At 37.4% G+C, this 25,969-nt stretch overlaps 1 protein-coding gene across 1 annotated transcript in view; it reads left to right on the top strand.

Annotated features, from left to right (window-relative positions):
* DNAH5 (dynein axonemal heavy chain 5) overlaps positions 1-25,969 on the top strand; it is a 273,908-nt gene that overhangs the window by 155,964 nt on the left and 91,975 nt on the right. Inside the window, exons 41-50 of the mRNA XM_030856579.2 lie at positions 1,801-1,954; positions 6,627-6,773; positions 9,296-9,537; positions 12,200-12,376; positions 12,811-13,012; positions 14,266-14,408; positions 15,315-15,449; positions 23,915-24,037; positions 24,230-24,443; positions 25,741-25,964. Of these exons, the coding sequence (XP_030712439.2) occupies positions 1,801-1,954; positions 6,627-6,773; positions 9,296-9,537; positions 12,200-12,376; positions 12,811-13,012; positions 14,266-14,408; positions 15,315-15,449; positions 23,915-24,037; positions 24,230-24,443; positions 25,741-25,964 (1,761 nt within the window). The remainder of the gene's footprint in view (positions 1-1,800; positions 1,955-6,626; positions 6,774-9,295; positions 9,538-12,199; positions 12,377-12,810; positions 13,013-14,265; positions 14,409-15,314; positions 15,450-23,914; positions 24,038-24,229; positions 24,444-25,740; positions 25,965-25,969) is intronic.

Raw genomic sequence — 25,969 nt, 5'->3', positions numbered from 1 at the left:
GAGAAGCCGTTGCTCACCACTGATAGAGCTTTTCCTCCCAGGGGGTCTCCTACCATCACTCAGCTACAGGTCCAGTTAGCCATGTGCTAGTGGCCCCATTATTGATGGAGACCAGTCCACACCAGATTCCCAATGAAATGTGATGGGTCAGCAGGGGCCGGTGGAGCTTGGCCGGCTGCATCGCCCATGCTGGTTTTGTTTCTCTCTGTGGCCCTGGTGTTTACCACATTGCTTTGGTCTCAGGACTGTAGCTACTGACTGTCATTTGCAGTGATCTCATATGGCTCCTTAGCTGTCATTCTTTTTCCCCAGGCCCAAGATCACTTGTGATTTCTTCCTTGGGCTCTGGGGGGATCCATCATGTTAAGTGTATCATTTGTCTGGATTTCCCATGATACTTGGTGCAGCTGTAACTTTTTATAGTCTTCCTAGGAATGGAAATGAATCATGAAAACCTTGTGCCTCAACTTCCTTTCCTATGAAAAAGAGTTTTTAAAAAAAATTTTTTATAGAAATGGTGATTAGCTCATATTTATAAAATACATTTCAATTCTTTGAAGATATTTGTAATAAAAAATCAATATGGTAGTATTTTATGGCCATTTCCCCTTTAAATAGCAGTATATAAAGATCTTAATTTCCTAATCAGGTAAAAGTGATAATTCATTTTGCAAATGGCTTCTTCATCATATGGCCAAATTAATTGTAGCATTGCCTAAAAAGCTAAGTATAAACTAATTTATAAAGTGACTTACATTAGTAATTTATAGCATATGAAAAATCTGAAAATACATAGCATAAAATGATACATGATTATTATCCAAAATTATTTAAGTAAAAATAAGAGCATCATTTATAGTGAATTTAAGCATAGCATGATGGTTAAGAGCATGGACCATAGGGCTGAATTTCTTGGGTTCCAATCCCTACTCTATAACTTAACAACTAATAATCTTGGATAAATTGCTTAGTCTCTTTGTGCCCCAGTTTCCTTACCTATAAAATGAAGACACCAATAGTACTAATCTCATAGAAGATTAAACTTAGAATAGCGTTTGGCAGCGTAGCTTCCATACATGTGTTTGATAGATAAAAACTATGCAGAAGATTTATAAAGATGGCTTGACATTGATATGGAATATCAGTCAACTTGGTATGCTTGAAATTATCTTTTAAATTAAATATCATCTTTTAAATTAAACATTTAAAACACATTTTGATACTTGAGCCTTTATTCTTAAGTTGCTCCTAATACATATATTCAATAAAATGTTAATATAAGTGTATTTAATTCCCAAAGTCAACTGTAGGTGTTTCTTGTTTGCCTGGGATATCATTTTGATTATGTTCAGCCTGCTTTTGCCTATGTATATATATTTTTTATGCAATATATTTTTTTATTGGGAATTCCCTGGCAGTCCAGTGGTTAAGACTCAGGCTTTCAGTGCCGTGGACCCGGGTTCCATCCCTGGTTGGGGCACTAAGATCCCACAAGCCCTGCAGTGCAGCCAAAAGTATACATATTTCATTGTGGTAAAACACATGACATAAAATGCACCATTTTAACTATTTTTTAAGCGTACAGTTCAGTGGCATTAAGTATATTCATAGTATTGTGCAAACCTCACCACTGTCTGTCTTCAGAACTTTTTTCATCTTTCCCAACTGAAACTTCATATGCATTAACAATAATTCCCCATTTCTCTAACCTCGCTCCATGTCTATACTTATTTTGAGCACAATGGTAAGTCCAGATATCTGTTCATGTGGCCCAATGTGGGCGGTTTGTTATGTTTTCAGGTTGAAGAAGCTGGTTTAATCAACCATCCTCCTTGGAAGCTGAAAGTCATCCAGTTATTTGAAACACAGAGGGTGCGGCATGGAATGATGACCCTGGGGCCTAGTGGAGCAGGGAAAACCACCTGCATCCACACCTTGATGAACGCCATGGCAGGTAAGGGGCGGTCAATCTGGAGACACATTTAAACTGTTGTGACACATGTGAATGCCCCAAGAGGGACACACATGTAGATGTATGTTAGCATATATTTATAGGAGGGGATGCTACTTTTTTGACTATTGGGTAGATTTTAGAGATAACACAGTACATTAATGGACCAGAGGAGAAAAACGTTTTTTTCCAGCTTTATTGTATACAAATATAATTCGGACACATAACATGTGCAAGTTTAAGGTGTACAGTGTGTTGATTTGATACATTTATATGTTGCAAAATTATCACCATAGCATTAGCTACCACCACCATCGTATCACATAATAACCATTTCTTTTTTGTGATGAGAGCATTTAAGATCTACTTTCATAGAAATATTCAAGTATATGATACAGTATTATTAGCTATAATCACCATGCTGTACATTAGATCCCCAAATTTGTTAATCTTATAACTGGAAGTTTGTACCCTTTTCCAATATCTCCCCATTTCCCTCACCTCCAATCCCTGGTGACCACCGTTCTACAATCTGTTTCTCTGGGTTTGACATTTTTCGATTCCACATATAAGTGATATCATACAGTATTTTTCTTTCTCTGTCTGACTTATTTCACTTAGCATAATGCCCTCAAGGTCCCTCCATGTTTTCACAAATGTCAGGATGTCCTTATTTTTCATGGATGAATAACATTCCATTGTGTATGTATACCACATCTTCCTTATTCATTCATCCATTGGTAGACACATAGGTTGTTTCCATATCTTGGCTTTTCTGAATAATGCTTCAGGAAAAACATTTTTTTAAAGTGATTTTATGGACTGTGCTATATGTTTTACATATGTTATGCCATTTAGTTTTCAAAATGATCTTGAGATGTGGCTATCATTATCCCCATTTTGTACCAAAAAGTCAAAATTTAACTTCAGAAATATTCAGTGTCAAAAAAATGGTAAATGATGAGACTCAAAATTAAGGTCAGGTCCCATTAACGAAAAACCCAGAATTTTCCCAGTAAACCATACCATTTGCCACTTATGACTTAACACAAGGTGCTACCTCTCAATAAATATAATTATAATTCTAATCCCAACTCTTAAATTCTATGTATTGAAAAATCACCCTAATTATAAACTAATTTCCCACCCAGAATCAGATATTTTTCTTGTGAAGTGAAATAAATGTATTTAATTTCCAGATGTCCCTAAGTTTTACATCTAAGTCCCTAACCTAAAGTTATCTAAGGATAATGGGCATTACCTTTTTCATGATTATTCTTGTATTCTCTGGTTCTGATTAGACATTGATGACTTCCTTCTTAAAAGTATTCGCAGCCCTTAGCCATGGCAGTTCCAAAATTTCACAGAACTTTGGCTGTTAGAATGCATCATACATTGTCACACAAGGAAAAGCTGCCCGGCTGCGTTTCCAGTCAGCTCATGGAACCCCAATGCATCGATATTGGTTGGTGACTATGGTCTGTATTTATTCTAGGGTCCTGCATACATTAGATTTAGTCTCAATTTCCTCAGCTATGGGACAGAGTGAATTCTGTACCTCAGGACTCTACCAGGGGGTCTTCACACTGAGACAGGCTTATGCTCTCAGCTAGCACCTACCTCCACCAAAACTGAGAGGTCACACCTGCAAAACTTACCACATGGTTTTCATGTGTACTATTAAGGTTCTGCTTTGGGATTTTTACATAGCATTAAAATGATGTATTCTCGTTCTCAAATTATGCTTCAAGATGCTTTTGTTGTTGTTATGAAGCTGCCTTCTGTTAATAATAAACTACAAATGCACTGGGTACAATGACTTGAACAAAATGAGTACTAAATATTAAACAATAGAGATACATTGTGTATAATATGTCTAAATGATGTAATCAATATGGCATCACTGGTTTTGGAGAAGTTCTTTGCAAAGATGAATAAATTATTAGACTATTTTCTGTTTATTAACCTGTTCTTGGTTTTAGTATGTAGGGTAAACATTTGTTATATTAAATGATATTGTTTTTTGCTGAAAACTTGGATTATCCAAAAGATTGAGAAAGTAATTGGGTTGAACTTCTGTAGGACCCATGTATGTTATTTGTTCCCTTATTCATCATGTATTTGTTCATCAAATATCTTTGATGTTCTGTACTTTGAGGTTCTGTACTAGAAATGGGAAAGCAGGCATGGAAAAAAAATGACCATGTCTTTAAGGAGTTTACAGTGTAGTGTAGTGACACAGGTAATTGTAACTCAGCATGGAAGATTGGACATGAGGAAGATTTGGACAATTATGATGTGAGCAGAGGCAAAGGAGATCAGAAACCTTTTGAAGGAATTCTAGAAAGGCTTACAGAGCAGGTGCTACTTCATCTGAGGTTTGCGGGTTGAGTAGCAGATGGATGAAAGGCATTCTTAGCAGAATGAAGAGGCTGAGCAGGTAGGAGGGACTGATGAGAGCTTGATATGCCTGGAGAAGCTCTCTGGCATGGATGAAATCTAATTTGTGGGAGTGGGGGAGATGACGAGGTATAGCAGATGCTATTGGTGCCTAGGGCCGCATCCCTTTGGCCCTCTCCTGCTGCAGATACAACTGTTGGAGAGTTTTTCCCCCAGATGCCAGCGGTGTCTCCCGGTTTTTCAGCCTTATGACTTTCCTTGAAGCTAGAGAACTGGCTCAGCCTGGAAGAAGGAGTTGGGTGAGAATTAATGCTCCTGAGGCAGCCATACCCTTAACCAATGAGGGAAGGAGTGGAAGGGAAATGTCCCACCTCCTGTCTTTTAGAGGGACACTCCATCTGTGACCGGCTCACCAATGAGCCCTTTATTGGCTCTCTCTCCTTTCCTGTCTCACTCTCTCTTTCCCCTGAATCCAAACTCTCAGTTCCCATGTCTTTGTCTCAGGCTTAGCTTCCAGGGGGAATTCAAATTAGTACAGAGGGCATGGCATGAGAAGCTCTGTAAGTCACAATAAATACCGAGATTTTATCCTGTGGGTGATGGGAAGCCATAGAGCTGGGGAGTGGTGTGATCAGCCCTGTGTGTAGAAGACCATCCGGTGGCCACGTAGAGAATAGACTGGGACAGGAGGGGCTGTCTGGGAACTTCCATAAGGAGGTCCTAAGAAGGTGACAGCAAGAAAAGGGTGCTTACTCTGGGGCAGAGTCCATGAAGGTGGAGTGATCAGGACAGTCACGAAATGCCTAGGAGAAGAGTTAAGAGGAATTAGTTTAACCAACATTTAAAAAGTCAACCTTTTTTTTTTTTTCCTTAGGGTGCTCTTATAAAAATGTTATGGTATCATATTTTAAATGAAAATGATATAATTCTACCTACAACCATAATGAAATAATTTTTGATAGTTTCTCTTGTATGGGCAACAGACCAAGTCCAGTTTTCACCTGTGATACATTTGAAAAGGTTGCTGGCCTTTTGTAAAGTGTGATTCGATTTTTTAAAAATGTTGCCAGTCTTACGGATATCATGTATTGAAAAAGCTGAACTGTGACTAAGTTGAATTTTTCAGCACTGTAAAATATTGTAAATAATTACCCTGATTCTTTTTTGTGATTTTGGAAAAAGAGAACTATTCTCTAATTTTCTAGATAGGTTTTAATGTAACACCTTTTCCAGTGTACATATCTATGTATGTGTGCCTGTGTTTGTCAATCTTTCACACAGTATGTAATATTTTAGCCTCTATTTTTATGATTTTATACTTTAAATCTTTAAACTTCTTAAATTGAAATACAGTTGATTTACTATATTGTATTAGTTTCGGGTGTACAGCAAAGTGATTCAGTTAATACATATACATGTATCTATTCTTTTTCAAGTTCTTTTCCCATTTAGGATATTACAGAATATTGAGCAGAGTTCCCTGTGCTATACAGTAGGTCCTTGCTGATTATCTATTTTACATATAGTAGTGTGTATATTTTAATCCCAAAGTCTTAACTTATCCCTCCCCACCCTTTCCCATTTGATAGCCATAAGTTTGTTTTCTATGTCTGTGAGTCTATTTCTGTTTTGTAAATAAGTTCTTCTGCACCATTTTTTTAGATTCCACATATAATATACTTTAAATCTTATTCTTCAATTTTTTACTTAGTAACTACCATCCCCTATGTACAGAATCCATCTTATTTAAGAATAGTTTTAGGGTTTGAAAGATTTGAATACCTTTTCTGAAGCTGACCACAGAAGAAAAATCCTTGATTTTTGTAACATTAGTTTAGCTGATTTTTTTCCAAATGAGTAAGACCATATCTCAGCAAATCAAAGCTGTTAATGGAGAGAATCAGGTGTCTTTAAGTGACATTTCAGATATAAAAGTTAATCTAATACGCCATAAACCAAAAGAGTTTTGAGCTGTGAAATTTGAAGAACTTCCATCCTACATTAATTCCTTCATCACTTCCAGCATGGTAGCATTTTCCCCTTATGTAACATGCAACTTTCTTTTCCAGAAGATAAAAAGTGCTTTAGTCAATAAAATATAATGAGGGTAATTATGATAACTTGAAATGCAGTAAGACATGTATTTTCAATGTAATTTTGCATTTTTTCATGTTTTGAACACCTGCTGACAGTACACTGCAAATTGGTTCAATGTTGCCTAATGATGGCTCATTCTACATGGGAGTTGTTTAAAATTTGTATTTACTTGGTATAGATTGTGGAAAACCACACCGGGAAATGAGGATGAATCCCAAAGCGATTACGGCTCCACAGATGTTTGGTCGGCTTGACGTGGCAACGAATGATTGGACCGATGGGATATTTTCTACTCTTTGGAGGAAAACATTGAGGGCTAAGAAAGGTAGAAGATGAATTACAAGTATAATTTTTGACATGTACTTCTAAATAACATCCTTTGTGGCTATTTAAAGTTAGTAGAACAACTGTAGTCTCCATATTATATCTTATCCTAGACCAAGAACTCATAAATCAGTATGATATTTGTGAATGTTGAAATACTGAAATGACTGGTTAGTGTATTTAAAACACCCCCTCCCTTTTTTTTTGGTTACAAAGGGAATTATTTTCCTTTTGAAAAAAATATTTCTATATTCCTTTGAAAACTTAGGATAAAATAGTTAGAAAAAGCTGTTAAGGAACATTGATAGTACTGTATTCAAGTGATTTCATCATCACTGTTTTCACTGAAGCGTTAAAAAGTGGTACTCTTGTTTAAGTATGGCCTATTTTTAGAAAACCGATTCTCCTATAAAATCACAGGAGGAAATGGGCTTCTTTGGAAAGAAAATTGTGTATATCAAAAAATGAAGTCTAACAAATTGTTCTCTTTTAGATGTACATGGGTGTTTGGTTTTTGTTTAAACACACTCCTTAAGGGCTAGTGGTTCACTCTGAATATTCTCTAACTTAGGGACTTGAGCCCAGTGGTCCCAGAAAATAAGCTCAGATGGAAGAGATGATAGCAATTCTCCTCTCACTCCTGAATAAGTAAGAGAAAAGCACAGTGCAAGCAATTGCAGGGACAAATAAGAATATAGGAGGAGGACAAGACATTTGGCTTACTTCATGAGTCCACACTTCGGGCAACAGTGTTCTGTTGAAAAACGTTTAAAGTGGCACCACTGACGTTCTCTTTGAGAGAATGTGGCTGATCAACCCAACACCAATTGTTAAAAGAGAAAAGAAAGCGCTTCATTTCTAAAGCGTGCTCATATTAGAAATTGCTGTTGTTATACGGGAATAAAATAAAATTTTGTGTCTGATTTGTTCTAGTAATCCTGTGTAAACACAGATCCAGTAACCAAATCTTACCTTAAAGAATAGGTGCTTAGAGAGGTTTCTTCTTAAATCCTTTCTAGAAAGGCAACATATGCTTTTTCTTTCACAGGGACTCTGGTGATCAGATCATCATTTTACTTAAACTGCTAGTTGAATGAGCACGATTAGGAATTTCATAGCATTTGATTTGACTTAGAATATTCCACAGTTGTTAAATTAGAGATAAAAATTAGAACTGCAAACTTGGTCATGGTGTTGGTAAGTAAGAGTTAACTCGTGGTTAAGAAATTAAGAGTAACTATTAAACTGAACACCTAAATTTACAAGGGCGTTTCTGTTGGACATTCTATCGATTCTCAGTATAACCCTGCTCTCAGTAGCATCTGGCACAGTTAATCACTCTTATTCTATTTTTTTTTTTTTTTTTTTTGCGGTATGCGGGCCTCTCACTGTTGTGGCCTCTCCCGTTGAGGAGCACAGGCTCCGGACGCGCAGGCTCAGCGGCCACGGCTCACGGGCCCAGCAGCTCCGCGGCATGTGGGATCCTCCCGGACCGGGGCACGAACCTGCGTCCCCTGCATCGGCAGGCGGACTCTCAACCACCGCGCCACCAGGGAAGCCCAATCACTCTTATTCTTGAAACTCTTCCACCACTTGACTTCAGGGATACCTTACTGGCTGGCTCGCCTCCTACTTCTGTTTCACTGAAACTCAGTCAGAAGGAGGAAGCAGTGGAGGAGACCCTACCAGAAGGCTAAACGTTGAAGTGCTTGTGTCCTCAGACCTCTTGTCTCTATCTATACTTGTGATCCAGAAGAAACTTACCCAGGCCATGGTTCTCGATGCCATCTCTAAGCTGATGGCTTCTACATTTTAATCTCTAGCCCTTGAATTCCCAACTCAACAGCTCTATGGGCTTTCTGTTGGACATCTCAGACTAAACGTGTGCAGACCAGAATGGATTCCGTGGCTCTGCCTTTCTGACATCACTCACATCCCTTTCCCCCTTCCCTTCCTCTTTCTAACCAGGTTCGACTTCCCGCTGTTCCTGGAACATGATCACCCTAAGCTTGTACCCACTTCAGGACCTTTGCAACTACTGTTTCCACTGCCTGAAAAATTCTAGCTCTAGATCTTTACATCACTTCATTCTCCTCCAGAAATACTTCATTGACCACCTTATCTAAAATGCCTCACCCTCTTATCCTGCTGAATTTTTCTTATATATTTCTTTGCATATTGGTTTGATTGTCATGTCTACCCCTTAGAAAGTCAGCTCTGTGAAGGCAGGATATTGTCTTTTTTATCACAATATCCCTTGAACTGTGCTGATACAGAGAAGGTGCTCAGGGAATATCTGTTCAATGACTAATGACTTTTTCTTGATTATGGGCTTGAAACAACTGCTATATAAAGAACAGGAAGAGTCCTCTGTGACAAAATACGATAATCATTTAGATCAAAACTTTATTTAAAAATTAATGAAAATGACATCAAATTATAGCACTTCTTCAAGCGTAGTAGTTACGTATATATGCATATATGTGTGTGTATGCTTTTCTCCCTGCCCTTGGGATGTTCTAGGGGAGCATATCTGGATAGTTCTTGATGGGCCAGTAGATGCCATCTGGATTGAAAATCTGAATTCCGTTTTGGATGATAACAAAACTCTAACCCTTGCCAATGGTGATCGGATTCCCATGGCTCCAAACTGCAAGATTGTTTTCGAACCTCATAACATTGACAATGCTTCGCCTGCTACTGTCTCAAGAAATGGGATGGTTTTCATGAGTTCTTCTGTCCTTGATTGGAGTCCTATTCTTGAGGTATGATTGGAATCTTTTTTTTTTTTTTTTGTATAATTAAAGAGGGAAACAGATCCTTTAGCATTCTTTTAGAGTGTGCGCTGATTTTTCTGCAGACCTGTTGGTGTAATTGCATTTTAATGCTGATGTTTGTGGAAGATCCTTGAATGCTCTGGGACCTTCAGCCCAGGTTGTCCCTTACAGGTTTCTTCAGTGCTCAGGGTTCTTCGGTTCTGATAATTTTAGACCTGTGAATTACACCCCGTGGGCTGGGGAATAATTGCAAGGCCTAGGTGAATCAATAATCCCACTAGAGACTTCTCTGGTGGTCCAGTGGTCAAGACTCTGAGATCTCAATTCAGGGGGCCTGGGTTTGATCCCTGGTCAGGGAACTAGATCCCATATGCCACAACTAAGAGCCCGCATGCCACAACTAAGACCCAGCGCAGCCAAGTAAATATTAAAAAAAACAATCCCACCAAACTGTGAGTGAATAAGGAAAATTTAATTGTATCACTTTGGGGATTCATGATATTTTAAAAAGGTACTCATTCAGTTGCTCGTGGATTCCCATGAACACAACTGTCTTACAATATTAACTCGAAGAGACAATTTATTAAAATTTATATAAAGAATTTTTATGAGATTCAATAGTCATAACGTTAGTTTTAAGTTCACACTTGGAAATAATATTTCAGATAATATCTTTTCAATTCATGATAAGGTATATTATTTTATTACTACTAATGTATGTTAGAGTATGTTGATTATCATAAGATTATAATTGAATGCCTTGCATACTTAGATATTTTACTAAATAAATATTATAGTGTAAGGAAGAACGCTTATTAGACAAGCCACCTGTAAAATCTTTTTTGACATTGTTGGTCAAATTATTTTTATTTACATAAGTTTTTCGGAGATAATTTTGATTGAAAACTTATGAATTCATATTTTAAATCAAGTAGATGAAGATGTGAAGAAGGAGGGGATTTTTAAAGCAAAATGATACTGAAGTACAGTTTAATATGTCATTGAAAATGCTTCTGAAGATTTCAGATTTCACAGTTAAATTATCCATCCTTTAAGAAGAATACAGAGCAAGAGTTCTCAACCCTGGCTTTGCAAGAATAATCACCAATGACAGTTCTTTAAAATACAGATGACTGGGCTTCCCTGGTGGCTCAGTGGTGGAGAGTCCGCCTGCCGATGCAGGGGACGCGGGTTCGTGCCCTGGTCTGGGAAGATCCCACATGCCGCGGAGCGGCTGGGCCCGTGAGCCATGGCCACTGAGCCTGCGCGTCTGGAGCCTGTGCTCCGCGATGGGAGAGGCCACAACAGTGAGAGGCCCGCGTACCACAAAAAAAAAAAAGAAAAAAAAAATACAGATGACAGTGTCATACCTCAGTCTATCAATTTAGAATCTCTGAGGAGGAAGGTGCAGGAGTTATTGTGTTTAAAAATTTTTTTTTAAAAAGTACCACAATGCATTCAGCCTTGGTAACCACAGATGCAGCAAACTCCAAGTGAAAATGAATTTGTGATTTTCCCCCAAATACTTTAAATTCACAAAGGCTTTTAAACAATACTTTTACACTATTTGCTAATGAATATTTACAGTTTGCTATTTATGAAATGAGCTTCTATTATATCTGTCCATGTTGAGGCTGAATAAGGCCTTTACCGCTAAGTTGCTTACAAATGGCTAGCAAGAAGAAAGCCTCACAAGACTGGAGGTGTTTAGAGCAGGGCAGGGCAGCTCTGAGAGAACTACTAGAGGGCAGACCAATGGGGAAGTTGTGTTCATGGGAATCCACGAGCCTCTGTGAGCCACGCTGATTGCATAGCACCATGAGCTTGAAAGTGCTGTGTTTCCTTTTTGTTGCTGTGCAATCATGTTGAATTCATGAAATGATGGATGATTGAGAATCAATATTTTATTGCTTCTGTTCAGAATCTCTAAGAATGACCTGATCTCTTGATGCCAAGGGAACTTTCCTCACCGGAAGAAAATATTGTGTTAAGTGATATTTTGTTATGAATCACATGTAGTTTCCTAAGATTGGGTTTCCAAATGACTGAATTCCCCATTTTCCTGAGTATTCTTTGATATTTTTTCTACATTGGTTATTCATTAAATTAGAAGAAATAAAATTGTGATAAACCTTTGTTTCCTAGTTTGAAAAATCTGGGGATGGATTTCCTTTGTTCATCTTTTATTCCTTTTTCTTTTTCTAAGTTATTTCCATGTATATGCCTCCTCATTTTCTCCAAAATATTTTAATCAAGAGCCGAAAACTTTTCCCTCCATCTTGCTTCAAGACCTGAGCTTATGTGTAGTGTAGTAGCTGAATGTAGGGATGTTGGAATCAGACTCTGGGTTTGAATTTTGACACCTACCAGCTGTGGGATCCTGGTCATGTTGCTTAAACTCCTTGGGCCTTAGTTTCCTCATCTGTAAAAGGATAATAACAATTCCTACCTCACAGAGTTGTTTTGAGCATTAAATGAGGTAATACATGAAAGAATTTATATCAAGGTCTGGTACATCAGAAGTGCAGTATAATCATTAGATATTATTATTATTATTGTTAACCGATATTTAGATAACTTTTGTCCAAAAATGGCCATTTTTCTGGTGTGCTAATAAATTCAATTAATGCATGCATCTGCAAACCAACAGGGTTTTCTTAAAAAATGTTCGCCTCAAGAAGCTGAAATTCTTCGTCAGCTGTACACCAAGTCATTTCCAGACCTGTATCACTTCAGTATTCAGAACTTAGAACACCAGATGGAGATGCTGGAGGCCTTTGTGATCATGCAAAGCATCAACATGCTTCAAGGCCTGATCCCTTCCAAGGTAAATCACTTAACTTTCTAGAACTCTCTCTCCTTTTAGCTGAGCCATACTGTGCAGGGTCTGTGATATTTGAACATGATTCTTAGAACCATGGAGAAGTGGGGAGGTTTCAAACATGGACAGTGCATATTTTGTGTTTTTCTTTCATTTCTTTTTTTTGTTTGTTTTTTTCCACAAAGCAAACCACAGATTTGTGGATTAGGGGCAGGTTCTCAGTTGTCTAACAAGCATTCAAAATTTATTTTGGAGACCAGCTTGGTATTCCCAGAGATCAGTTCTGCATTTGTTCTCCAGTTTTATTCATCTTTCCCTCATTCTTGTTTTGGGGGAAAACTGTTATCCCTTTTAGATCTTTGCTATTTTCATTAAAATGTCAAAGCCAAGTTTTGGTTTGAGAATTAAGTAAGTAAAAGAAAAGTTTCTTTCGTGCTCAGGAACAAGGTGGGGAGGTCACGCCGGAGCACCTGGGGAGACTCTACGTCTTCTCCCTAATGTGGAGCGTCGGGGCAGTGCTGGAACTGGATGGCCGGCACCGCATGGAACACTGGCTGTGCTCCCAGGAGAGGCTAGCCTTGGACCTGCCGCCTCTAGCAGGGCCTGACGACACCATGTTTGACTATTACGTCGCATCTGATGGTGAGCCCCTCTCTTCTATCCATCCATCACACGTGGGACCAGTTTTTTTCAAAATGGCTAATATTTACACTCTATTTATCTATCTACCTATCATCTATCTATCATCTATCAATCTATCATCTAGCTAGCTAGCTAGCTAGCTATCATCTATATTTCTAAATGGTAATGAAAACTCTTGGCTGTAAAATTGAAATGGAAATGTTTATGTGCGTATGAAAGAGAGTCAATTGTTTCTTTTTCAAATATTTATTTCAATTGAGTTCCAAATGCACATTTTCTTGTTAAATATATCGTGTACTGAACATTTAATGAAATAAAAACAAATTAAAAAAAATCACCAAATCAGATTTCAGCCATTCATTCGATATAATCAGCAACTTATAAAAAAATGACAAAGTAGGTATATTTTTATGAAATAGGTGTGTATATCTATACATCTGTATCTATGCATGTATTGCAATACTTTAAGTTTATTTAAATGTGCGTACATATATATAAAGTACATATATACACATATATGAAGTACAAATATACATAATATTTATATATGGCATCCTAGGATGTTTTATTTTTGGTTTTACAGTTAGGGAAGTACATAATGAAAAATGATTTTAGGTATATACGACTATCACTCTCCTGTATTTTTCTTTTTAATAAATTATTTATTCATTTGGCTGCGCTGGGTCTTTGTTGCTGCGCGCGGGCTTTCTCTAGTTGCGGCGAGCGGGGCCTGCTCTTCGTTGCGGTGTGCGGGCTTCTCATTGAGGTGGCTTCTCTTGTTGTGGAGCACAGGCTCTAGGCACGCGGGCTTCAGTAGTTGTGGTGCACGGGCTCAGTAGTCATGGTGCACAGGCTAAGTTGCTCTGTGGCATGTGGGATCTTCCTGGACAGGGGATCAAACCTGTGTCCCCTGCATTGGCAGGTGGATTCTTAACCACTGCGCCACGAGGGAAGTCCCCTGTCCTGTATTTCTATACACACTTTTTGTTTTTGAAAACCTACATGTTTAAAAAGAAAATTCCAAGATACTTCTTACTATTTCCTAATATTACCACTTTGGAAATAGTTTCTTGGGAAATTTTGACTCCGCGAACACATACTGAAATACTTAGATGTCTGAATTTAATGCATTTTACTTTGTGGGGAATTTTTGGAAGATGGCTTCATGAGATTCAAGGAAGTCTGCTCATTATAATTAGGAATTAAATTATTAATAGGAATAAGAAGATGTAAATGTTCTCTGTTCACCTCAGGTAAGTGGATGCACTGGAAGACGTGTACTGAGGAATATGTGTATCCATCTAATATCACCCCAGAATATGGCTCCATCCTGGTGCCAAATGTTGACAATGTGAGAACTGACTTCCTAATTAAAACCATCGCTAAACAGGGCAAGGTATGGCTCTTTCACTTTTATTAAAAGTAACATATTTAAAAATGTCCCTTGAAAACATGAAGCATCTTGTGACCACCTAGAAGGGTGTGATAGGGAGGGTGGGAGGGAGATGCAAGAGGGAGGGGATATAGGGATATATGTATACATATAGCTGATTCACTTTGTTATATGGCAGAAACTAACACAACATTGTAAAGCAATTATACTCCTATAAAGATGTTAAAAAGAGAAAAAAGAAAACATGAAGCATGTTGCATTTATTTTAGAATGTTTTATGTTGCTATTTAGAATAAATAAAAGTATTAGCCAAATTAATATACTTCTTTTATTATTCCTCAGTAACAATATTAAAGTTGAATAGCTTTAATTCATAATTAAGTAATGATTTTTCATATATTGAGAGAAAGTGAATTTTGACTTGTTTTTCTAAAGAGAAATCCTTCTCTTTTGATCATTATATTATTTTGCCATGGCTGCCATAACAAAATACCACAGGCTCAGTGGCTTAATCAACGAACATTTCTTTCTGTACAGTTCTGGAGCCTTGAAATGCAAGATTAAGGTGTTGGCGGGTTTAGTTTTTTTGGAGCCCTTTCTCTCTCCTTGGCTTGCAGATGGCTGTCTTCTCACTGTGTCTTCCCATGGTCCTTGTGTGTGCATCTTTGTTTTTCTGTGTGTCAAAATGTCCTCTTCTTGTAAGGATGCCTGTTAGACTGAACAAGAGCCTACCTTAACGGCCTCATTTTTCATGTAATCATCCCTTTAAAGACCCTGTCTCCAAACGTAGTCACATTCTGTGGTACTGGGGGTTAGGGCTTCCACATATAAATTTTGTGGGGACACAATCCAGCCCATGACAATAATTTTATTGTATTTCTTGGACTTCTTTCTCAACTCCTATTTTAGGCTGTGCTGTTAATTGGTGAACAAGGAACAGCCAAAACGGTCATAATCAAGGGATTTATGTCAAAGTACGATCCTGAAAGCCACATGATCAAGAGTCTGAACTTTTCTTCTGCAACCACCCCGCTGATGTTTCAGGTACTGGCTCACTGGTGCTGCTGGTTCAGTGCAGGTTTGCGATAAGCTTTGGAGGCTCAAATGTCATGCTGTTCTTCTGTCCCCATTGAACTTCATGTGCACTTTCACAGCCATAGTAAATCCCCTACATACGTCTTCCATTATCTCTATTTTTCTATTGCAATAGAATCTCCCCCTAGTTAGATGATAACATATAATCTTAAATTATGGAGAAATAAAAAGATTATATATGGTGTTAAAAGCCTCAACTCTGTTTAGAATATCTCTGTAGAAAAGCCTGTGAACATGCAAAATCCAAAATTGAAAGAAATATTTTTTAATTCCCCACCTAAACCTACTTCTTCTCCCTACTGTCTGCTTTTCTGTGGGTGTTACTATTATTCTAGTCATTAGGATAGACACACTGGAGTCATCTTTGATGGTCTTTCTCTTGAGTCAAGGACTGCTAATATATCTAAGGAAATACTTTTCATGTTGTTTCCTTTTTCTCCCTTCCCCCTATCCACCTCTACATAATCTACTTCATGATTCCACAACAGGGTATTAGCATCAAAGAATCTTGAAGCTGGTCTTGCTTCAAGTCTGATCTTCTTCAAATCTAGTTTCTATTCTTTTTCCAATCTCTGGTTCCTATTTATCTTGTTGTTCACTGACTTAACATTCCACAATGGCTCCTATTATCAACTGCAGCAAGGAATACAATCTTAGAATCTTAGCACATTAAAGATTTTGCTTATGGTATCATTGAGGAGGAACAGAGAACAACTCTCAAGTTTGCATGGCTTTTGTCAATGGAACTGCCAAGACTGACCAGGGCTTGCAGTGGCTAACTGGTTCTTTTTCTCCTATTCCTAAATTATTTAAGAAACCAGAGAGTAAATCTTAAACTTCAGTCCATGCTTTAATTGTTTGCAAATAATCTATGATACCTTTATTAGAACGTTAATACATTAATAAAAGATACATTTTATAAATTGAAATGTATGAAATGGTACACTTGAAAAGATACATATGAAAAAGAGTTAGGAAAAGGTACATTCATAAATTGAAAATGGAAGGGAAATTTTTAGGGGAATTCAAATCCAAAGAACTTCATTTTTGATTAACTTCGTTGTTCTTTAGTTGTTGGAATGAAAATATCAAAGAGCAATGAGAATTCTTGAGAACAAGACTAAATCATGACTTTTTAATCACTTAATGTAATTGGTGACTACACAGTGCCAAAAAACTAAGACCATTGATTAAGTTTCTAAATAAGACTGTCAAAACATTATGCTCCTCTGTTACAGATGGAATTTCCAAAACTGGCTAGCCTTCTATCATTAATGAATATCATTTACACACTGTTGTGTTGAGAAGGTCTGGATCGAAGGTGAACCCCAGACTGCAGTGACTCAGCGGTGGTATTTTTGTGTTTGGGGAACTGCACACTAGATTATCCTAGGCTGGCAAGGTGCTAACATTATACACATTCCATTGATACTATTTTATATTTTTAAAAGTTTGTTTTACTTTTGGAGAACATCTCTTTAAAGGTTATAATATAACCTTGCTTGTGGGTGCAGATTGTTAAGCATTAAATCAAAGTGTGATTTTTTTTTTTCATTATGTAAGGTAGCTATCTAGCTCTTCACATTTCTTGGGAGTGGATTGAATCTTTAGGGCTGCAGTGCAATTCTGACAGCAACCACCTGGAGTTAGTGCAGACTTCACAGGTGAAGGGCTCAGTCCCTACAAAACTTCCCTCACTTCAGAACCAGCCACAAGCTCAGGGGTTCCCAGGCTACCAACACTTCTGAACAATTGGCTGCAAACTGAAAGATTTCTATGACCCTGTCAGTTTTGATAATTCACCAGAATGACTCACAGAATTTAGGAAAATGCTATGCTTATGATTATGGTTTTATTATAAAAGATATGAATTGGGATCAGCCCAAAGAAGATGCATAGGGCAAGGTCTGGGAGGGTCCCGAATGTGAACCTTCTTTGTCCTCAGGATGTATTACTCTCCATGCATATCTGTGCATATCAGCAACCAGGAAGCTCACCTGAGCCTCATGTCCAGAGTTTTTACTGAAGTTTTATTACATAGGCATGATTGGTTGGCCACATGATTGAAGTCAGTCTCCAAACCCCTTCCCCCTGGGAAGTCAGCTGATATCACGTGGTTTAAAGCCCTAACACTCTAATCGTAGTTTGGTCTTTCTGGCATGAGTGGTCTGAGGGACCCACAATGAATAACAAAGACGTTCTTATTATGCGGGAAATTCCAAGGGTTTAAAGGCTCCCTCCTAGGAACCAGGGACAAAGGCTAGCCAAATTCTTTAGTATATGGCAAGGAGTTGTCACGTATTTTTGCTAGTAACTCTTGGTGATATTTACCCCTCTCAGGTGGTAAAGACCTGTGCTTTATGTCTCTATAGCATGAAATACTTATTAATTTCCTAGAAAAAGGCACACGTAATCTAGAAAACATCCTGTTTATTAATATACAAATTCATAAACCGTGTAATAAATTTCTAGAAGCAGTACCATATCGAAGTATAATAAATTAGAAGAAGAAAAAAACAGGTTTTCATAACATGAACATCTGTATTCTTTAGGGTTCCATTATCTGATTCACAACTATTGATGTTTAACCCAAATCCTTCCTATCCTTCAGTAAGAAGTGGTCTCAACACTTCACTATTTCTTTTTCTGTTCAGAGGCATCACAGGATCATCTGGTCTGTTTAGTGCCTGTTTTGACTGCTAAGCATCAGGGCTTTCAATTAAGCTAGACTCATTAGTTTTAGAAAACTTCCAATTAGCCAAACTGCTGTAATTAACTTTCTCAGTATAATTTTCAGCCGTTCATGCTAAACAAGGGCTGATGGAACTGAGCATTTGTCTCTGTGTGTCCCATTTATTTGGATCCAAACCAAATTGAAATCGTAGATGAGAAAATGGATACCGTCCATCCCTCCCGTGTTGCCATGATGGCACATGTGTCAAGGACACACATCTGTTACTTGACAGGTTGTTTTCATCTGAACTTCCTTTGTTTTTACCATGGTGTCACTTTCACAACTTTTATCAGCAGGAGGACAGACTCTATGTCCCTCTTTTCCTGAGACTGTCCAGTTAACTTCTGTTGTCTCAGATGAATAATGAATAGCATACCTGTTACTATCCAAAGTATGAAGTTTGGACCAAAATTATATGGTCACCCTCTTTTTGGCTAAGGAAATTTCAGTTAGTCTTTTAAGAGAGATGATTTTTTTTTTCAAAACAAATATTGTTTTAATTTTTTTATTTTTGAAAGTAATTCACACGTACCTTTAAAAATGTAAACAATACAGAAAATAAGACGAAAAAGAAAATTTCTTAAGAGAATTTCTGAAAAGATTTCTCTGTTCTAAAAATAATCTCGAAGTATTCCGAGTGCAACAATCGTCTTACAAATGTTTGTGTAGCAATAGGTTTTTTAAAAATGACAATTGTAGAGCTTGGAAGGAAATTCCACATTTTTTCCTAGACTCAGAACCACTTTTCCTAATGAAATCTTATGTAGAAGACTAATCTATCAAACAGGTAACAAGGGATTTGCTTTGATGGAATTGGAGCTGGCCTCCTGAAATCCCTTCCAACCTCCTTCTTGCTTCCTGTAGGGGCCTGTGTGATTGAAGAAAATCCTTTCTATGCTTCAGAGCATAGCCTGAAGACCAGTTTCCAGAGGAGACTCTTAAGATATAATATGTGAAAGTATTTTTTTATGGTAAAAAGCTCTCTAAAAATGTCAGGTTTCACTGTTAATATTAACACACTCAGGTTGAAGAAGATTGAAATACTCATTTGAGTTCCCAGATAGTTAGTTGGTGGCAGAACCTGGGTGAGAAACCAAGTTCCCATGTCTTCCACTGTGCTTTTCCAGTTCACCCATCTGATCCTTCCAATGACTTTTCTTTGTTCCTATTAATATTAAAATGGCTGATTTATCACAGTGCATTTTTAAATTTTTATCTTTTAGTTATATATTATTATATTTTGATGTTATTTTTGGTGTAATTTTACTTTTTGTAATATGCTATTGAGAATTTTAAACTTTACTAATATAAGCCTGTTTTCATTTGGTTTTGATGAGTTACAATAAAATGGAAAGGTAGATTTCTTAATAAAAAGCATAAGCTCTCCATTTTTATCTTTTAGCTAAATAGCAGATACATGGAAGCCTAAACTTAAGTATATTTTATATTTCAGTTTGATTGGATGTAATATGTATGAAAAATGATTTAAGTGCTGATATATAGAGATACCTATAGTAATAAAAAATATCTTTCATTTTTATGATGCATTAAATTCACTAAGTGCCTTCACATGTATTATATCATTTATGGATAATATTCTGTTGTGTGTATACACACATGTACATGATTTATGTATCTCTATATACATTCCCACTTTTGAGCTGTGGTTCAGTGACTTATGTGGTTTAAAATGACTTATAAGTCATAAAGCTAATAAGTGGGGGAAGTAGCCGTTTAACCCCTTTTTTTCTAACTTTAAACCCAGTCAGAGCTATTGCATAAGGCCATTGCAGTTTACGCACATTTTGTGTTATGTCCCATTCACAGAGACAATAATGTGAATAGTGAACCCAAGAACTGGGCAGTGCACAACCTCCTCAACTGTACCTGTTCCTCCCCCTGGCTGGGGAAACAGACATGTGTACAATCAAGTATAGCTGATGTGATAAGTGCTACTTATGGAGTAATCTAAGTACCCTGGAGCCCAGAGGAGGAGGGGATTCATTTCGTTAGGGAATTACAGGACAAAATGTAATGAAAGAGTTGACCATTACTTGGGGGAATTTAATATTTATATAATGTTAATAATTTAGGGATTACAGAGGCTGAATTGTCTATTAAGAGACTAATTCAGAAAATTGAATTGCCCTAGTTTTAGAGCTTTTCATTTGGAATGAAGAAGAGTAGCGTAGAATGGCTTTCCTCAACCCCATTCCTAAGTCTATCTGGATGACTAACCATCTGTTTTTTATGTCTAAAATGTCACTGTCACAGCTGGGGTTCGCTCTAGTATCCCATGTATGTGTGAGCTAGACAGACAATGAGGTCAGAAAGTTGTTTAGGTGCCATAAATTGCTTCAGATGATGTCATGCTGACTACCATTCTCCTATTTCAGAGTCAAGTTATTGTCTATTCTCAGAGAACAGCATAAACTACCCTTAGTCCAGGCCCTTGCTAGAGATTTCAACTCTTTACCAATAAGCTGGGTTGAGAGAAGTGACTTTTATGGAAGATCATTTATCTAAGTCAATATTTCACAAATTGTGTTTGGGTACTACTAATGCTGAGAGATTTCTGGCTCAGAAATGGCTATGTTAGGAATAGGTAAATAAGGATCTCTTAATGAACACTGTAAATCAGTCTGAGAGGAGAATCATTTTATTGTTTTATTGTTAACTGACTATGAACGAATGAAGACCGTGATGGGCCGGAACCAAGAGCCTGAAAAGGAATGTTTAGAAATGAGACTGGAAGGTGAGCAGGGAGCATCATGGTGTTCCTTGTAAGTCACTAATAAGGAACCACTGGAATACTAAGCAGCATTACATCAGCACTCAGCAAGTTCATTCTGGCTGCAGATGGAAGAGAGAGGGCCGTACTCAGAGAGACTTGAGAGGAGATGGTTACAGTAATTCCTCCAGAGAGAGGTTGACGTGGACCAAGATAGTAAGAGTGGGAATGGAAAGAGCACAAGGATGTGTTCAAATTGTGGTTGCGAAGCAGAACAGACAGGACTCGTTTTTGGTTGAGTGGATATTGTTGGAGGAGAGGGATGGGAGAGAGAGAAAAAAAGTTAGAGATGACTCCCAAGTTTCTTGTCTTTATTGATCTGTGTATCAAATATTTACAGATAAATATTTTGTACCAGACACCTTTCTAGGCACTGAGGAGGCAGTGATGAACAAGATAAACAAGGTGCCTGCCTCCCTTGCGTTCTAGTGGGAGAGACAGACAATAATCAAATCAATGTATATACCTATTTGGTTTTATTAACTGGACTATGGTTTATATCACCAAAAAGATGGATGAGGTGGGACAGTAGATCAAGGACACCAGGGAGAAGGTGGCTGGCAGAATACTACAAAGATGATAAATTATTCTTTAAACTGATTTCTTTGGGGAGACAGAAGAGTCTAGACAAAATTGTAAATCACACAATATAGACATTGTATTTGACTTATAAAGAAGTTTCCAGGCCTGACTGGAGGCAGGGAGGGCAATTTAAAAGGTTGTGACATTAATCCATATGAGAAAGACAACTAACTGATCAGGGGCATATCATTTTTCAGAGAGGATGAGATACATTAAAAAGCAGTATTTAAATTGCAGTAGGCCTTATCGATGTTGGATGTGGCAATGTTTGGTTGAGATTTAGGTAGCTGGTGCTAAGCCCTGAGATGAGCACCTAGGAGTGGGTGCAGATTTTGTGATGCGGCAGAGAGGTCTGCGTTTGGATATGTTGATTCTGTGATGCCATGGATCATCTAAGTGGGGAAGTCCAGTTGGAGACACTAGTCCAAGTGTATGGTTTTCCTAAATATTCCCAAACACATAGATCGATGATGGAGGAGAACATGAAGTTACTGTGCTTCAGGCTTTTGGGAGATCTTATCCAACTCCCCAGTTCATTCGGTAACTATTTAATGGCCAGCAGTTATGAACACAGGAAGAAGTCTCAGCTTCTAGGTTCACAAGCTATTTAATTTTTCTCCCTCCTTTGTTTTTGTTTTTATCAACTTAGCTTTTTAATTATATATATATATATATATATAAAAGTAATAATTTTATATATTAAAATGAATTCCTTCTAGTAATTTCCTGCTATTTCAAAGAAATTAGGGTCATAATGAAGGGGAAGAAAGTGCAGGTATGTGGCTATTCCTCCATATTATTTCACCTGTTCCACCTATGGCTTTTAGCTCTTAGAAGGCCCCCCCAAGACATAAAATCTTCATGTGCCTATGAGTTCTCATTAACAGATAAGGGAATATCTGGAAGGCTCTAGTTTGCCATAGGGAGTTGTCAAGAGATTATTAATTGCTTTATCCATTTAGATTCATTGAGGAGAGCTAAATTTAGCCTAGTACATTACTTTAAACAGTTTTCTTTTATGTCAGGGGAATATGAAATTCTTCTTGCCATTGTACTGTTGTCATGGGAAATTTGTGTGATATGTTTATATATCTTTCTATTTTAAAATGGTGAAAAATGTTCACATCTTTTGCTATTGTTCATTAAAGTGATGACAGAAAATTACAATTTGAAATTACCAAACTGGGGGAATTTTCAAGGACAGATGTATAGATTTTTGTTTATATCTTGGCCTTATTTCTTGGTTGTATCTTGAAGGGTTATTAATGTCATTTTAACTGGTTTGCTCTTCATGAAATAAGGAAACTCTTTTTTGGATAGGATGAGAATGCATTTTACCTCAGTACACCTCCGCTTTCTCTTATATTTTATACATTATCTTTAGCATGACTTAAATCATGAATCAGTGGGAATAAAACGAGGTCTTTAAGACAGTTTCTGGAGCATGAGAAGTGTGAGCCCTTTCTGTTTTCTTTGCAGTGCTGGCTCTGCTTACTCAGTACATATATTCTGAACAACTGATTGATTTCCAAACTACACTCTATGACCATGGAAATGTTAATACTGTAGTCAGTAGTCTGGGGTTCTTCCCTCATGTCCCCATTACTCCTTCCAACTCCCCTTCTGTCAGTTTTAGTATTCCTCTCCACATTGCTAGGGCATTTTTTTTATAGAGCACAGTGCAGTTTCCTCCTGTACCACCAAAGCTCAGAATGTATTGGATAGAAAAGAGGGGGCATTGTCCTCCACTTTGTGAAGGGGAAGAGAAGTGATTCAGTGTGATTGCATCTGCCCAAAGCAGACTGTGTCAGGCTACAGAAGCCAGTTGGCAGATTTCTCAACAAAGAGAGAACAATCTTCAGATTATGGCCGCCCGTGGAGCTCAGAGCAAGACCTGAGAAGCCTCTTGGACAGTAGCCCTGTTTAGCTTTGTCTATGATTATAAGGAAACTTTGAGGAGGGCTGGACCTTTGAATAATGGGGGTTAGGGTTATATTATATTGTCACCAACATAGGCACAATAAGACAAAACTAAGTCTGTAGAAATAAACAGAAGAGTCTCATCCCATTCAAGATTTACATTGATCAGAATTTTCTTTACTCCTAAATTAAACCAGATTTTCAAAGGTTATAAACGTTATGCAAGAAAAGTTAGGTACCTCATGCCCTGCTTTCCAGAATTAAGGGACATTTTTGTTTTTTTTCTGAGTAATTTCTGTCATTTCAAAGTTTCCTGGATTTTTAAAATAATTAACCATGTCAGGGGATATTTTCACAGATGTTTCTGTTGACTTTTCTATTTAACAGAGGACAATAGAGAGCTATGTGGATAAACGCATGGGCACAACATATGGCCCTCCAGCAGGAAAGAAGATGACTGTTTTTATTGATGATGTGAATATGCCAATAATCAATGAGTGGGGAGACCAGGTATATCGATCCTATTGTGTACTTTATTTGCCTAATTCCTCATTGATTTATTTTTTGATGAGTAAATATTTTTTACTTTTTCAACTTGTAATTCCTAAATTCCAATAAGGTCCATTATTTGGAAACACTCAAAGAGTTAGGTCCTGGGATATAAAGGAATGACATTTTAATTCTAAAAGTTGTCTTTCTTAGGTTACTAATGAGATAGTACGACAGCTGATGGAACAGAATGGATTTTATAACCTAGAGAAGCCTGGGGAGTTTACCAGCATTGTGGACATACAGTTTTTAGCAGCTATGATCCATCCTGGGGGCGGACGCAATGATATACCCCAAAGGCTCAAGAGGCAGTTCTCTATATTTAACTGCACGTTGCCCTCTGATGCTTCTGTGGACAAGATCTTTGGTAAAGTGAATGTCAGTGGGGCATGGGAGGGAAGAATCCCTGCTTGGGTTCCAGTGAGAATATATCCACCTAGAGGTCAACACAGAAAGAGCATTGGGTGGTTCCTTAGTCTATGGGCTTCATCACTCTCAAGCAGTGTATTTTGTTTATATAAAGATTTACTTTATTATGTATGTACTGAGTTGAGTGCTAAGTAGATTTTTTCTGCCTATGTATTTCTTTAAGAAACTGTCGCTAGCTTCTTAAGGCAGAAGGTTAAACATTAAATGGTCTTAGACATGATGAGATGCTTTCCTCGTGGGTATACATATTTGAGGTCTGCATTGATATAATGCCATACCAAAAGTTTATGTAGCTGATACCTAACCAACCCATATAATGATTTTGGCCAAAGAAATAATATTGCACAGAGTGGAGATTAGCCAGAGTCTGATCCTCAGAGTAATTAATAGGGTTGTGATAAATTACTGATTGATTACATATGCAGCGTTTCAGAAATAAATTCACCCAAGAAACACTAGTGCAATCGATAACCATAATTATTTAACTGAGAAATGAAAATGAGTTTAGAAACTGATTATGGAATCACTCTTTTCAGAAAAAGTGTAAAGTTATGCATGTATTCGTGTTAGGTACTAATTTACCATTTCTGAAATTGCAACTGAGAAAAAACTAACTAAGATTACCCTAATAAATTTCTGGCAGACTAAGAATGTCTTCTTAGTGCCCTAGGGTAGTGGAGTATGGCAGTATCTGCCTTCAATCACAGTGGTGGGCAAAGGTTTGGAAACCAAATGACATGGGAATTATCTAAACTTGGGAGAAGTAAAATGGACTAGAAGGAATGACTATTATTGCTTTTAATTATTCTTTTTTGCCTGGAAAATTTTACCTGTAAAGTAACTTAAAGTATTTTATAATGCATGGAAAGGCAACAAAAAAAAATGGAGAAATCTTAGCGGATTCACGAAACCTCCCTTTTTTTATCTTTTTCTAAGGCACCTTTATATATTCATCATTGTTACCCATTTAATAATACTGAATCAGTTCAGCTGGAGTTTTCAGTAGTATTTCTTAGTCAACTTTTCAGTATTTGAATGCTAACTTGCTTGTAACTATACCTACTTGGTAGGTTTAAAAAAACCCCAAAGAACATTAATTAATAGAAATTTCTTTAATATGTGGTTAACTATTAAAATGTTTAATTATTTTTGTACTCTGCATTATAATGTTTTTCATTTTCACTTAGGTGATCTGAACTGTCAGTCAAAATGTTATGACTTTTTTCCCCTTTCAGGTGTGATTGGGATAGGATACTACTGTACCCAAAGGGGCTTCTCAGAAGAAGTGAGAGATTCAGTGACCAAACTGGTTCCCCTGACACGCCGACTGTGGCAGATGACTAAGATTCAAATGCTCCCTACCCCTGCAAAATTCCATTATATTTTTAACCTTCGAGATCTTTCTAGGATCTGGCAGGGAATGTTGAACACTACTTCAGAGGTTATCAAGGAACCAGATGTAAG

The sequence above is a fragment of the Globicephala melas genome, chromosome 3 (genome assembly GCF_963455315.2).
Source record: "Globicephala melas chromosome 3, mGloMel1.2, whole genome shotgun sequence".
Lineage (NCBI taxonomy): Eukaryota > Metazoa > Chordata > Mammalia > Artiodactyla > Delphinidae > Globicephala > Globicephala melas.
This window is presented reverse-complemented; position numbering and strand designations above follow the sequence as displayed.